The sequence below is a fragment of the Chelonia mydas genome, chromosome 2 (assembly GCF_015237465.2).
Source record: "Chelonia mydas isolate rCheMyd1 chromosome 2, rCheMyd1.pri.v2, whole genome shotgun sequence".
Taxonomy (NCBI): Eukaryota; Metazoa; Chordata; order Testudines; family Cheloniidae; genus Chelonia; species Chelonia mydas.
Window position 1 is genome coordinate 142,506,407 of NC_057850.1, and position 12,205 is coordinate 142,518,611.

The following is a 12,205-nucleotide window of genomic DNA, read 5'->3' on the forward strand; positions in this document are numbered from 1 at the left end:
TTAGTATACAATAGTGTTTGTCGTTAGAAACATAGCATTTGAAAACAGTTACCCACAATAGTAACTGGGATACCACAGTTTCACTCATAAAGAGAATAAGAAAAAACGGTGGCAACTGTCATACTTGTTGACAAGTGTTTCTTTTTTAACATTGAACAATCTACTATAGAATCATAAATAAGGCTAAGGAATCATTATGACTTTAAGCCTATTAATAAAAAGGTATCTCCTTTCTTGAGACTTTATCTTGTAATGATTAGATGTAAACACTTATGAAACTGAAGGCTATAGGTTTTAAAATCACTGTGCCTCTCCTTCCTTTCTGGTCATATTGTTCAGTGATATTATCCAGCCAAATAAGAGCTAAATGTATCAGTAAAAATCCACCTTACTGGGATTTAGAGGTAAAACTAAGGTTTTATAAGTGTTCTATGGGAACTTATGCATGACACAGACTTTCATAAAATTTATTTTTCTGGAAGAAGTCTGGAACTCACTTATTAGTTCTGAATCTACTGGAATAGTTTTACTCTATAGCTGATAGTGCTAAATGTGTATTACAACTGAGTTTGCATAGGAGGAGTGGCAAGGAATATTTCACAATCTGTTAGGTGATTAGAATTTTTAGGGCAGATTACCCCTTGAATGGCAGTAACTGGTAATGATGTTTTGTACTAACAGAACAAAGTGTTCAATGGAGCCTTGGCAGATAAGGCATTAATAAGTATCAGAGCTGACTTGGTTAATGAAATGATTTGCTGACGCTTCTTTTTGTCACTCGTCTGCACTTTCAAGTTTAGTGCCAAAGGTTCACTATATATAGCTGAAGCCAGCATTAAATGCTCCCATTTTATTCAGACCTATAACCAGCTACTTGTTCCCTTAAATCTTTTCTAGGGCAGTAATTTCAGCCAGAATGGTGAAGCTTCAGCTGCCCAACCCAGGCCTGGACAATAGGATACCTTCCCATGCAGAACTTGAAACCACTGAGAAAGAAGAGGCTGATACGAGACCAAAATGGGATAACAAGGCTCAGTACATGCTAACCTGTATAGGGTTTTGTGTGGGATTAGGAAATGTATGGCGATTTCCTTATCTCTGCCAGAGCCATGGAGGAGGTAAGTTTTTAATTAGCTTTTTAAGTATATCTATTTTGGTATATTGGTAATATCAAGGAAAATATTTTGTCTTTTGGAACCCATGCTTGATCAGATATATTGCTTATAGGTAACAGTACAAAAATGTTCTGTTTTTCATATTAAAATGCATGGTATATTAGAAATAATATAAATGCAATTTCTTACTTAACACATATATTGCAGTAACATATACACAGTAACCTGTATTAAGCAAACACTCAAGAGTCTGATAAAAATCACTTGCTTGATGGAGGTGGTTTTCAAATAAAAGCGATGCCATTATGTACTCAGATATTTTGAGGCAGTGTCTTAAGATAATAAGTTATCTAGTAAGGGGACAGACAGATTTCATTGTTACTAAATACTATAAATATAGTTTAATTTCACATTAACTTTTAAATATATTAAATATATTTTCATATGTAGTATGTATTTCTGAACATAGAAAGTGATCTAACAAACTGCACTTCAAGGGCATGATTCTGAGAGTGGCTGAGGGAAAACTACTGTTGACAGTATATAACACATCTCCAGGGGTTTACAGCTTAGAGGTTTTGATTAGCTTTGGACTGATACATGGTATATCTATGATGTCAGAATAAATACAAATTATGATAGTGGGGTGTAGCAACTCTAGAGTTAAAGTTGAGAATAGTTTACTGTTTAACAGCCAGTTTTTCTAAGTGCTCCAAAATCCACATGCATACTCAGATTGCCTTGTAATTTACTATATCTCCTTGGTTTCAGGATAGCAGTCCAAATGTGACGTCATTTGAACAAGAGATTCCTGAGATACAGCCCCCAGAAAATATTATTTCAATTGTTAGGGCTCCCACTTGCCCTCCTTTGGTTCTTGTTACGCAGACAGAAAGCAGAAGACCAGAGTCCGAAGTGCAGGCAATGTGATGTTTATTGGGGTTACCAAGCAAGCATAATCCACAGCTCTGTACACCAGCAGAGCTTTCTCCCGTTTCCCCTCCTCTTTCTTAGCAGGCTCAATTATACCTGCAGTGCACGTCCTTGGCACCACCCCTTAAAATTTGTAATCATATTCTGTTTTGGGTGGTCGTGAGTCTGGGAGCTTTGGTACCACCTCTTTTGAACCCCATTGGAGGAGTAGGGAGTGAGTTTGTGTCCTGGCCAAGGCCACCTTTTTCTTGTTTTTTAATGTTTTTCCCTCCCATCCCCCTTGCCCCTCCCAACTGGTTGCTTGACCTTATCTCGGAAAAGGAGTTGTACATTCATATATCAAACTCTCACCATATCCAGCAACACTTTGACTCTAATCCTCATTTTTTCTCATTATACTAAAAACTGCATTTGGCTAGGCAGAAGCAACACACCCTGTCTTTATTCTTTGTTCACACGTCAGAAAGGATATAAGAATATCAAAAGTAAAATGGGTTAACAAAACCCCAAATTCCATCTCAGACAAATATACAGGCCTGAATATCACTATCACTAACATCGATTTTTTACAATCATCAATTTTTTGCACAAATCTGGGGCTCAGACTATGACTCTGATTTTCCCCACACCAATAATACCTAGCTGGATTTGATTTCAGTTAGTAGCTAGCACCCAGAGTCCTTTTAAGGAAAAAAATATTTTAAAAGTTTTTCAGGGAAAGATTGGATCTACAGTGTATATCACGCTTTGGCACTATGCCAGAGCATCTGGACTGAGATCCTGTAGCAAACCAGAGTGTTTGCAGACAGCATGCTATCAGAGTTACTGGTTGGTTCAAGGTGACCTACTGTGGCCATTGAACTTGAGCCACACCCGTGTACTGGAAGATTAAGTCCTGCCCTCAGTAGCTTTCTGAAAATGTATGTTAACACTCTTCTTGTGTTCTGCTCCAGAGAGGCAGGGACTGTGTAAATGGGCTTCCTTTAAAAATTTTGCTGTAAAAACAAAATTTCTGGATCAAAGTGTTAATATTTCAAAGTGGTCTAATATTATTATGCATACTGATACGTTCTGAAAATTGTTATGCCTCATAAGGGCCAGGTCACAGTATGGTTCAAGTTTGTAGTCCTTTGATCCAGGAATTCTTCAGATAATGCCTTCCCCACCCCCCCACGCCTCCATCAGAAGCTGCTTTTAATATTCAAATAATTCTAAAATGCATGTGCATATGGAGGTTGTCTTGCAATTTGGTGTGCCGCAACAGGGACTGGAATAGAGTTTGTGGTGCAAATGTGGGATCGTTTGGTTAAGGGATTCCTGAGACACAGCCCTCCCTAAAATGAGATGGTTATAACATTTTAGAGGCAAAGCTATAGAAAATCTAAGGGTCTGACCCATTTATAGCATGGACTACCCCTGACATTAGCTATTGAATGTTACCAAGAACCAGTCTAGAGCTATTTCAAAAATTATTGCATGCTAATAGCTTTAGCACCTTTGCTTACATACAGTTTACATCTGTGAGAGTTATTGCTTCCTCAGAAACTCCTTGGTGAGCACTACTCTCTGAACAATACAGTGGATTAGAGGCGTTAATACTGCTTGTTGCATGCTAAGACTATGAGTTCAAATCCTTTTCTCTGGAGTTTTCCATCCTATGTACACTAGTACTTTCAACCCATCTTTTGTTTGGCATCTGGGGCCACAGTGTGGTAGTATGAGTAGTGTGTGCAATTTTTAGGAAGTTCAGCAACCCATGGATGTATCTCCAATGCCATCTACATATCTATCCAAGTCCCACCCTATGACAATTTGGATATCCCATGTCTGGGATATGAAGCCACATATGACTGTGTTAGACTGGAATGACATGGGAGGGACTATTTGCCACATTGACAATGGCACCAGAGAGGCCAGCTCAAGAGTCCCAGTCAGGCCAAATTAGTTATTTGCTGGGATAGACAATAGGCCTCACAGAGTGGGTCTGGATCAGGCCTGAGAAGGGCTTGGCACAGGCACACAGTGCCAAGACCAGGGTGGAGAGCCCAGAATAGACATGTTTAGTCTATGTACCAAGCACCCAGGGATGATACAAGGATTAGAACAGGCACACTTGATGTATGTGTAAAGCACTCCGTGCTCAGATTGGAGTGTATTCAGAACTGGATCCAATTCAAGGTCCGGGCCCTGTTCTTTAAGGCCTGTAGCAGCCTGTAAACAGGCTACCTGCAAGACTACCTCTTCCTTCATGAACCTCACAGAAACTCAGAGTGTTCAATCCTTGATTTAACCAAGTGTATGTTCAGTATTGCTGAGAGGAGTGGAGAGGGAAGCATGATCCCAGCATAATTTAGGCCAGCCTAACAGCTGCTCTAGGACTCCTGTGCTGCTGAGGATCGGGAGGAGAATTATGTGCTCTGCCTCACCCTCTGTTTGGATCTGACCCTCCTTACTTGCTATGGGTGGGGAGAGTGCGTGGCATAGAACAATTGGTGCTAGTTTTATGCCAGCTGAGTATTCTGCTCTGTCAAGGGAATTCCTGCGCTGCCCCTGAAGAAGAGCTGTGTGTCGCTTGAAAGCTTGTCTCTCTCACCAACAGTAATTGGTTCAGTAAAAGATATTACCTCATCCAGTTTGTCTCTCTGTCCCTTTAAAACAGATTTCTGGTTGCTCTGTGGTGTCTAAACAGCACAAAGCAGCTGGATTAGAGGCCAAGAACTGAGCACAGAAACTATCTGTGCCAATGGTGGAAAGTTCAGGATCCAGCTGCAAAGCATGTTACATGCAGAATCTTGGGCGGTGGAACAACAGACCAGAGGAGAGCAGAATGAGTTCTGATTTTTTTTGTTTTCAGATTCTTGCACAAAATCTAATGTTTTATAGAAGCCTATCATGGGGATAGCAGAAGTTGAAGAGTAGGTAAAAAGAAGATTAGAAAAAAATCTAAATATAATCAGCCAAATAGTTGGATAGTAAGAGCAGACCCTATTTTTAATTATATTTTATGCTAGTTTTAAGACATGTATTTGGTTACTAGAAACTATGATGATCACTCTATAATTAAGAAATGGAAAAAGCAGCCATAGGAAAAACTAGGCCATAAAATTTTACCCAGTAATTCATGCAATGAGTCCATGCAATAATTTCTGATTGAGCTAGAGCTTATATCTTGTAGAAAAACATAGACTCTTGATTTAAAGAGTCCACATGATTGAGAATCCAGCACATACCTTGGTAAACAAATTACCCTTTCTGTTAAAATTTGCACCCCATATTCAACTAGAATTTGTCAGCCTTCAATTTTCAACTATTAGATCCTTTATGCTTTTGTCTGAGAAAGAGATTTTTTTTCTACTAAGCAGTTTCATACTTACAATGCTCTTCTATACAGAAAGAGACATGTCTGGGGTTTATTACAACATCTGCAGGTAACCTGTTCTGGAGCTTAACTGTCCTTACAGATGGAAGATTTTCCTGATATAATGTAAATAATCTTTGCTGCAAACTAAGCAAATTACCGCTATTCTATACATTTGGTGAACAACTGATGACCAGCCTCTTTATAACAACTTTGTACGTATTTGAAGATTTATCATGGCTCCCCTCAGCCTTCTCTTCTCTAAACCAGAGATGCTGAAACTTTTTTTGCTGTGTGCCTCCCCACCCCTGGCAGAGATTTGTATTCCATGTGCACCCCTCCTGCCCCACCAATATGGGAAACCGAAGAGACATAGCCCAGCCAGCTAAAGTGGCAATACCTGGGAGAGCAGGAGGCAGGGGATAGTGGTTTGTGGGTGTCTGGGAGGATGCAGGGAGTAGAGGGTGCCTGAGGAAGGTATGGGGTTGGTGCTGGGTGCCTGTGAGAGGTGGGAGACAGGGGCATCTCTTATTCACTTACTTCCTCCCTGTGCACACCTGTCAGGAGTAGGTTCCAGCTGCTGAGCTGCCTCCACCTGTTGCTAAGTGGAGTAAAAGCACTTGCAGCTGGATGGGACGCTCCACCTCCTCTGCACTGCTGCTTTCTGACAACCTGAGGCTACAGCTACAGAGACCCCTATCCCTCCCACCAAATGTGATGCCTGTGCAGTGTGCATGCTGCCTGCCTAATCTGAATTTAAGCGCCCCCCCCCCGCCCCCCGACACACAAACCAGCGTAAAATTTCCAGTAAGGCAATAGCAGCAGCTTCCTAACATCATCACCAGGCAGGGCCCACAGGATGCAGCTGACTCCTTGCTGCTCACTAATCCTCTGATGTCATTGCACTCCCTTCCCCGGGGGGCCTGCCCACAGTTTGAAAACCAATGCCCTAGACCAGGGGTTCTCAACCTTTTTCTTTCCGAGGCCCCCCTAATGTGCTATAAAAACTCCATGGCCCAACTGTGCCGCCACAACTGATTTTCTGCATATAAAAGTCAGGTCTGACATTAGAGGGTAGCAAGCAGGGCAGTTGCCTGGAGCCCCATTCCACAGTGGGTCCTGCAAAGCTAAGTTGCTCAGGCGTCAACTTCAGCCCCAAGTGGCAGGGCTCAGGGTTCCGGGCTTCAGCTTTGCACAGCGGGGCTTTGACTTTCTGCCTTGTGCTCCAGTGAGTTTAATGCTGGTCCTGCTTGGAGGACTCCCTGAAACCTGTTCATGACCCCCAGGGGGCCCTGGACCTCTGGTTGAGAACTACTGCCCTAGACTAAAACTGCCCAATTTTTTCAACTTCTCTTCACAGGGAGGTTTTCTAAATCTTTTATAATTTTTGTTGCTCTCCTCTGGATTCTCTCCAATTTGTCCACATCTTTCTTAGTACTCCAGTTTAGGCTTCACCAGTGCTGAGTAGAGGGGGGCAGTTACCTCCTTTGTCTTACCTATTAAGTTACTATTAATACAACCCTGAATGCCATTTGTATGTGTGTGTATGTTTAAAATCAGGAATTCAGGAATGCTGTCCCTGGGAAAATCCACATAAATTTGACTGCGTTCTGAGTTTTTAAAAAAAAATCTCACGCTGACAGGCTCAAAAGAAGTTTTTTAGAGCCTGGAAACATTATTCTCCAAAGATTCCAGCCCCCTGAGCATTCTCCATCCCCACATAGCTCCTAGCTGTCATCAGATTAAGCATAATCCATTCCCACAGAGCAACGCATGTTACAGCCCATGACTGCAGAGGCTGTGCAGGAATTTGCCTGCAATTGCTCCTCCTGGCACCAGAACTGAGAGAATAGAAACTGTCTCTCCTAGGGTCTCAATGCTTCCTCCACTGGTGTCCAGACAAGAAAGAGAAGAGGGAAGCACCTGATTCAAGAGGGGAAGAGAGAAGCAGAAACAGGCTTCAAGGGAGAAATTGGGCAGATGAGCTTGAGGGTGTAGAGGTAGGGACACAGATACACAGTGTCAAGTACATGCTAGGAGATAGGGACAAAAGGGGACTGAGGAACAGGGAAAAAAGGATCTGTGTCCATTGGAGCAGACTCCTCTCCATAACCTAGAATCAAACCTAGAATTCCCAAGCTTCAATATTTCTCTGCTGTCAGCAAAAAACTGTGACACACACTGGTCAAATGGGTCTTTCATCTCCCTCTAGTGGCTGATCCACATAAAGGATAACAGCTTATTATTGATTTCAGAGTAGCAGTCCTGTTAGTCTGTATTCGCAAAAAGAAAAGGAGAACTTGTGGCACCTTAGAGACTAACCAATTTACTTGAGCATAAGCTTTTGTGAGCTACAGCTCACTGCAGCTCACAAAAGCTTATGCTCAAATAAATTGGTTAGTCTCTAAGGTGCCACAAGTACTCCTTTAGCTTATTATTGCAATCAATTGCTCCATTAGCTCAAGTAATAGAAATCTGTAGCTCTAAAGGTGCCAAACCTCTTTATAACCTATGGGGACAATATGGTTCAGTGTGATGGAATATATTTTTTCATTAGGCTTTTCAAAAATCATAGGAAATTAAATTAAAAAGAAAACAATGCATTAAAAGAAGTTAAGGTTACAAGGTCAAGAGTTAGGAAATACTGTGCTGCTTTAATTCAGCAGAGGGGTGCATATCGTCTTCAGTTACATGATCACATATTTTTTCCCACAGGACTGCTAACTCATTTAGTGCAGATTTTTTAAAGGTATTTAGGCATCTGAAGATAAAGATAGTCACTTTTGAAAATCCCAATGTGCCTAACTCTCATTGAAATCAAGCTACATAAATGCTGTTAAAAATCTGCTCAAGGTGTCTCAATAGGGTCATCCAAAATTAGTGGGCACATGGCAATTTTGATCTTAATCTCTGTGCCTCTTTTTCTTATCTGTAAAATGGAGATAATATCAACATTCTGCCCCAGTGGGGTGTTGTGAAGATAAATTCATTAACAGGACCAGCAAACAGAGTAGTTTTGTGAGGGAGTTCTCCAGGTGGGGGAGGAGAGACGATGTGATCCTTATCTGAGTTTGTCTGTTTGTTAGTTTGCTTAACATGTGCTTGTTTGATTGAAGATTATAGTGTGGTAGGTTTTGGGGGCTGTGTGCTGAGCCAAGCAGCCTGCTAGGCAAGGCTGAGAGCTTACTAACAAGGCTCTAGTCTGCTATCCCTTGATCCTTAACCACTTTAGGATCCGTTGACAAGGAAGAGAGGCTAACTCAGGGAAAACAGGGATTTAGAAAGCCAGTTCCTAAGTGACCAGAGGAGCTAGCAAACAGGAGTGGCAAACAAGGGAGTTATGCAAAGCAATTCTCAAGGTGAAGGAGGAGAGAGTATGTGATCCTGGGGGTGAGTTTATCTGTTAGCTAGCTATTACCACTCAAGAAAGGAAGTCAACGTGCAGAGTTCTCTGAAAACATCCACTCAATGTGCAGCATGTTGTAGCAACCAGGCAAGGTACTAACAAACTTCAACAGGACTTTATTTTTCAAGTGGAAACCTCTTTACCAAGCTGCTGCTACACCCTCGGTAGCTCTCACTCAGCCTCCTCAACTTCTCCCCCCTCCTTCCTGTTTCCTGTCCTTTCAGACTTCCAAGAGACAGTGCTCCCAGTTCTAATAATTACAAGCAGCATCTAAACACCACATTCCCTCCTCTCTTAAGAAACTCTCCCAATTAAAACAAACATTGTTGTTCTAACCACAGGAACAAATATGAAATAAAGATACTATACTGTTGGCAGAAATATTATACTGAAAACACTGTAGATACTACATAACATAGTCTCTAGCCCAGACAGGTGGTCATTTGGGTCTGACAGGCCGTCTCTCAAGCCCCGGTTCCAGTGCAATGTCTTGTTGTGTTGATACTACAGTGAAGTCATCCAATGAAGACTGGGTGTTGGCATAATCTCCTCTTGGTGCATAGGCAGGTGCAAGATAAGAAGCATTCCATACCCGCCGATCAGAAGGTCTATAGGTGTAAGGTCCCTTCTTCTCTATGATTTTAAGAGGAGCTGTGAATTTATGGTCCCCTTTGCGTAAAATTCCAGGTTTTCATATTCTAATGAAGGAACTATACTCAAACTTTGGTTCCTTAGCACTCAGCCACTTGTCTGTGAAAGCCTTATACTTTGCTTGGTTCTGTTCAACAGTTTTTCTCACATCATCCTCGGTTGGGACATTAGGTCATGCCTTTAACAATCCAGCAATGTTCAGTATAGTATTCATCTGTTTCCCTGCAGTAACTCTGCTGGTGATATTTGTATTGTGGCATGTTGTGTAGCCCGGTATGCTTTCAAGAAGTGAGTAGTGAAGATTATCCACAATCGCCCTTCCAGTTTAGCCGTTTGCAAACTCTCTTTCAAACTTATCTTAAACTGTTCAATTTCCCCATTGGCTTGAGGGTAATATAGGGATGACCTTCTGTGTAAAATTTTCCTCTCTGCTAGAAAAGTTTCAAACTCTAGGGAAGTAAATTGACTACCATTATCTGAAACTAGTTCTTTGGGGTTACCTTCCCTGCTAAAAAGTGAAGAGAGGAACTTAATTACTGTAGCAGAAGAGATTTGCAAAGTAAACGCTACCTCAGGCCATTTACTGAAATAGTCTATTAAAGTGATGGCATAACGACAGTCACTTGGAACAGTATCAAAGGGTCCTACAATGTCAATTGACACTTTTTCCCATGCAGATTCAGGAAGAGGAGCAGACTGTAATGGAGGGGTACACGTCACTGCTGTCTTATCATGCATTTGGCAAGTGACACAGGATTTTATGAAAAAAGAAAAGGAGTACTTGTGGCACCTTAGAGACTAACCAGTTTATTTGAGCATGAGCTTTCGTGAGCTACAGCTCACTTCATCGGATGATTCATTTTGAGAGTCCATCCCTGGCCACCAATACAGATCCCATAGTTGTTTGGTTCTGACAATTCCTTGATGAGTATCGTGTGCCAGGTGTATGAGTTTTGACTGTAATTATTCTGGCACAAGTAGCTGGTGTGTACCTAGTAGCACACAGCCATCAAGCAAAGAAAGTTCATCCCAAACTCTAAAATAAGGCAGCAAAACTGGGTCAAGGTTTTTAAGGTTACTGGGCCATCTCTTTGTCAGAAATTCCTGTAGTTTTTGTTGAATTGGACATGCTGAACAAGCAGCTTGAAATTGTTCTTTTGTAACTGCAGTAAGAGTGCTTGTAATAAGCGCAACTACTACATCTTCATCCTCCGGTGGACCATCTGGTGAAGGCAAAGGCAGGTGAGAAAGGCAATCAGCTACCACATTTTGGTTTCCAGGCTTATATTCCAGTCCATAATTGAAAAAGAAAAGTCTTGCAGACCATCTAGCAATACAATATCCTACTCTTCCCAGTCCTTTCGTGGTGAGCAATGTCATCAAAGGGCTGTGGTCTGCGCAACTTGAACGTGAGGCCCCACAGGTAAGTTTTCCATTTTTCAGTAGCCCAGACACAAGCAAGTGCTTCTTTTTTGACTGTAGAATATTTTTTCTCAGCATTACTTAGTATCCTTGAAGCAAATGCAACAGTCCTCTCTGTGGTGTCCTCATGAAGTTGTGTGAGGACAGCCCCAAGTCCATAATCAGAAGCATCAGTAGTTACAATTGTGGGAAGCATGACTGAATAGTGCAAGTACTGGACTATGTACAATCAAGTCTTTCACCGTTTTGAAACTAGCTTGTGCATCCATTGTCCACTCTAAGGTTGAACTTCTCTGTAGTAATTCTCGTAACGGTTCAATGACAGAAGCATAATTGGGAATGAATTTTGCATACCAGGAGGTAAGACCCAAGAAGGAATGTAAGGCTTGCAAATCTGTTGGAGGAGGAGCATTTGAAATTGCCAGGATATGATCTGGATCAGGTTTTAGTCCAGCCTGTGAAATTGTAAGCCCCAGAAAGGAGAGTTCAGTTTGTCTAAATTTGCATTTGGACCTATTGAGCTTGAGGCCTGCTTTGATGATGCAGTTTAGTACAGACTGCAGGTTATTGTCATGCTCCTCAGAAGTATTTCCAAACACGATAATATCATCCAGATAGCATGGAATTCCATGTTGATTCTTCAGAATCAATTACATCATTTTTTGGAAGGCACTTGGGGCAGATGCGAGACTGTATGGACCACGTTTAAAACAAAATAGTCCCTCATGTGTAATAAATGCTGTGAGGTCTCTGCTATCTTCATGCAACATAACCTGGTAGTATGCGCTCTGCAAATCAATAGTAGAATACATCTTTGCTCCATGGAGTTCTGCAAGTACTTCTTCTATGTGAGGAAGAGGATGGCTGTCAATCACAATAGCTTTATTTGGCTCCCTTAAGTCCACACAAAGGCGAATGCCTTCACCCTTCGTCTGCGTCACTACTATAGGTGAAACCCATTCTGAGGAGTCGATCTCTTCAATAATGTCCTTTTGAACAAGTTTTCTACGTTCCTTTGAAACAGCTTCCCTGACTGAAAATGGTAAGCGCTGTAACTTCTGTCAAACAGGCATCACATTATTCCACATTTTAACTTTATGCAGAAACCCATAAGCACAGCTGAGTTTCTCCTCAACCTGGTGTTGGGTACCAGCTGAAACTGGTGTGTGTACCGCAAGAGTGCTTTGCTGAGGAAGATCAATTCATTCATGAACTACCCTGAAATTTAAAGCAGCCAATAAATCTCTGCCAAGGACAGGAGTGCCTTTGTGGACAATGTAGAACTCTTTAGTTACACAGCAATCACCAAAAGTAACTATT

General features: G+C 41.6%; 1 protein-coding gene across 1 annotated transcript in view; it reads left to right on the plus strand.

Annotated features, from left to right (window-relative positions):
* The first annotated feature begins 823 nt into the window (after positions 1 to 823).
* LOC102929740 (sodium-dependent neutral amino acid transporter B(0)AT1) overlaps positions 824 to 12,205 on the plus strand; it is an 81,370-nt gene continuing 69,988 nt past the window's right edge. The window contains exon 1 of the mRNA XM_007052653.3: positions 824 to 1,118. Coding sequence (XP_007052715.2) covers positions 917 to 1,118 — 202 coding nt within the window. The 5' untranslated portion in view covers positions 824 to 916. The remainder of the gene's footprint in view (positions 1,119 to 12,205) is intronic.